The following is a 3191-nucleotide window of genomic DNA, read 5'->3' on the forward strand; positions in this document are numbered from 1 at the left end:
GGCTCCTAACCCCAAAGTCAGCAGTTCGAAACCACCAGCCACTCTTGGGGAAAAAGATGAGACTGTCTACTCCCATCAAGAGGTACAGTCTCAGAAACCCACCGGCACAGTTCTACCCTGTCCTATGGGGTCATTATGGGTCAGCACAGGTTTGATGGAAGTGAGTGTTGGAGTGCACCGTTCCCAGGGCCCCTCCCATCTGTCTCCTGTGGTAGGAAAGGTCCCCAGGCATGCAGACACTGTCAAACTAGGTGGCAAGCCTCAGAGGTCTTGCTTCAGGCATCTGTGACCTTCGGTCAAGTAACCTGATGAAGCCAGCCACCTCCTCCACCTGGAAGCCACAGAGCAAATGCTTGACTCCCTTGTTGACGCAGAAGCTGGAAAAGTCAACCTCAAACGGCCCCTGATAGCCATCTAGCCTGAAGCCCTGGCCCAGTGAGGGCTCAAGCCTCCTGAGAGTTTGTTTGAAAGCCAAGCAAGCCTCCCCCTGCCCCGACCCAACCCATGCTGCCCATGATGTTTTGTAAACTTGCCTGGGCCCTTTATCTGCTATCCCAGAAAAGCAGCACAACTTGCATGGGGAGCTTTGCTCTGTTTGTGAACCTTGAAAAGGAGCCCGGGGCCGAGCAGGCGGGCTGGGAACAGGAACGGAAAGGAACAGGACCGGACTGGCCAGGCTGGGCTTCCTCTGTGAGCGGCCTGCTCTGTGCTGTTTTACCACTGATGTCTCTGTGGAGATGTTGGATAGAAGCAAAGGCAGCATTGTGAAGTCACCATTGGTCGAAGAAGGGGCCCAACAATTTGGGGGGAGTAAACACTGGCCCAGATCATTAGTGTCACCTGACACCCAGTATCACCCCACGCCTCAGTGGGGGCCACCCTTGGGAGCCGCAGCCAAGCCCTGCCTTCTTTCTCCTACCCCCACCTGCATGGCTCTCCATAGCTCCTCCCCTCTCCAAGTGGCCAAGGTAGAGAGACCTTCCTCTCTACCAGGGGTGGGGGAATGGGAGGGGCAAGTTATGATACTGGGTTACAAGTGGCCCCAACTCCAGTGACACCACTACCTTGGCACCCCTCCCCCTAAGTGCCAGCCCACCCACCACACCAATGTTGGGGTCCTTTTGGTATCACCCCCTCTAAAAGTGTCAGGAAGTACAGAGTTGACCAGAGAAACAAATTCCTAGACACTCATGTGTATAAAAAAGAGCTATATATAAAAGCAATTGTATATTGAGAAAACAACCCAGCCCAGTCCAGATCAAGTCTGTAAGTCCTATATTATCCCATATGTCTGATACTAGTGCATACATTCCTCTTTACACTCACACAGTACATGCAATGATGCCAAATGCAAGAAGATCACAGGCCAGTGGGTTTCTACCCTCTACTTCTCTCTGTATGTCATGATGATTTACTTCGATATGGAGGCCTGGGTCCTGGCGCTGCATAAGGACAGTGAGTCTGAATGGACCAGCCTCCTGTTGTACGTGCCCAGCATCATCTATGCCATTGTGATCGAGATCATGAACCACCTCTATCGATATGCTGCCGAGTTTCTAACTGCATGGGAGAATCACAGATTGGAGTCTGCCTATCAGAATCATCTCATTCTGAAAGTTTTAGTGTTCAACTTTCTGAATTGTTTCGCCTCCCTTTTCTACATTGCCTTTGTCCTGAGGGATATGAAGCTTTTGCGTCAGAGCTTGGCCACTCTGCTGATTACCTCACAGATCATTAACCAAGTTGTAGAATCCCTTCTTCCATATTGGCTTCAAAAGAAGCATGGGGTGCAGGTGAAGAAGAAGCTGCAGGCTCTAAAGGCAGATATCGATGCTACACTCTATGAGCAAGTCGTCCTGGAAAAAGAAATGGTGACCTATTTGGGCACCTTTGATGATTATTTGGAACTGTTTCTGCAATTTGGTTATGTGAGCCTTTTCTCCTGTGTGTACCCATTAGCAGCGGCCTTTGCTGTGTTAAATAACTTCACTGAAGTCAATTCAGATGCCTTAAAAATGTGCAGAGTCTTCAAACGTCCCTTCTCAGAACCTTCTGCCAGTATTGGTGTATGGCAGTTGGCCTTTGAGACAATGAGTGTTATATCTGTGGTCACCAACTGCGCTCTGATCGGAATGTCCCCTCAAGTGAACTCAGTCTTTCCAGATTCAAAAGTGGACCTAATTCTGATTGTCATCGCCATCGAGCATGCGCTCCTGGCTCTGAAGTTCGTACTTGCTTTTGCCATACCGGATAAGCCGCACCACATCCAGATGAAACTAGCCAGATTGGAATTTGAGTCCTTGGAAGCCCTCAAGCAGCAGCAGCTGACACTCGTGGCCGAGAACCTGAAGGAGGAAGCCAGCGACCGTGGGAAAGAGCAGGCGCCCTGAGCCCACTGCCTGTCCATCCAAAGCCTCAGCCTGCTCCAGCTGCCCCTCGTGCTCCGGCCACAAGGGGCAGGGGGCACCGTGACTCAGACCCACCACTCGAGGGCCACCCAGTCCACAGCTTCCCCACCCTCCACCCACCCCTCCTACTCCCCCACCCTCCGACTGCCCAGGCCACACTGCCCCTGGATCCCCTCTCCACGTTGCCCCTCAATGGGGCCACTTGCTGCCCGCGCCAAGAGCCAGGCCAGCGGAGCGGCTGGGGCAGTGGGCCATGGGTGACCTGGGGCTGCCCTCACACCCTCTCCTGGCTCACCTGGCAGTGTGCTCACAGCTGCTTCATCAGCGAACACCAGTAACCTCGCGATTAAAGGCAACGTGCCCCTCTGAAAAAAAAAAAAATATTGAGAAAACATCCCAGCCCAGTCAAGATCCAATCTATAAAGTCCTCTGAGACCACGAAACAATGACGCTGAATGCAGCAATGGGTGCAAAGTCTTGTGGATCCAGTGGTGATGGAAGCATCCCAATGCTGGCACGGGTCTCCATGAGTCTCTTCCAGCTCTCTGAGTGTCTGTCTCAACAGCAGGAAAGGGTAGGCAGAGAAACTAGGTCTGACCTCCAGTGAGCTATTTCTCTCCTTCATGGCTCCAAATGAGGTCATCAAACAACGCCCTGATTGACAGGCTAGACTCTACTCCTTCACTCAAGTTGACAGTAGATGATGTACCTGCTATACACAGTCCACACCTCTCTTCCCACCAATGATACCACTGGCTCCCGACAGTGAAATGTGATGGAAGT

The 3191-nt window shown here is 52.0% G+C and overlaps 1 protein-coding gene across 1 annotated transcript; it reads left to right on the plus strand.

The window, feature by feature from the left end:
* The first annotated feature begins 576 nt into the window (after window positions 1-576).
* LOC101643001 (anoctamin-10-like) lies at window positions 577-2780 on the plus strand. The gene is made up of 2 exons (XM_045294091.1): window positions 577-690; window positions 1356-2780. The coding sequence occupies exons 1-2, from the start codon at window positions 577-579 to the stop codon at window positions 2388-2390; spliced, it is 1149 nt and encodes a 382-aa protein (XP_045150026.1). The 3' UTR covers window positions 2391-2780.
* The last annotated feature ends 411 nt before the right edge of the window (window positions 2781-3191 follow it).

The sequence above is a fragment of the Echinops telfairi genome, unplaced genomic scaffold (genome assembly GCF_000313985.2).
Source record: "Echinops telfairi isolate 266 unplaced genomic scaffold, ASM31398v2 ScPeMD7_2573;HRSCAF=3158, whole genome shotgun sequence".
NCBI lineage: Eukaryota > Metazoa > Chordata > Mammalia > Afrosoricida > Tenrecidae > Echinops > Echinops telfairi.

Coding starts and splice junctions, on each gene's coding strand:
- LOC101643001 (XM_045294091.1), top strand. CDS start 577: ATGGGGAGCTTTGCTCTGTTTGTGAACCTTGAAAAGGAGCCCGGGGCC. Junction 691..1,355: donor GGCCAGGCTGGGCTTCCTCT/GTGAGCGGCCTG, acceptor GCCAAATGCAAG/AAGATCACAGGCCAGTGGGT.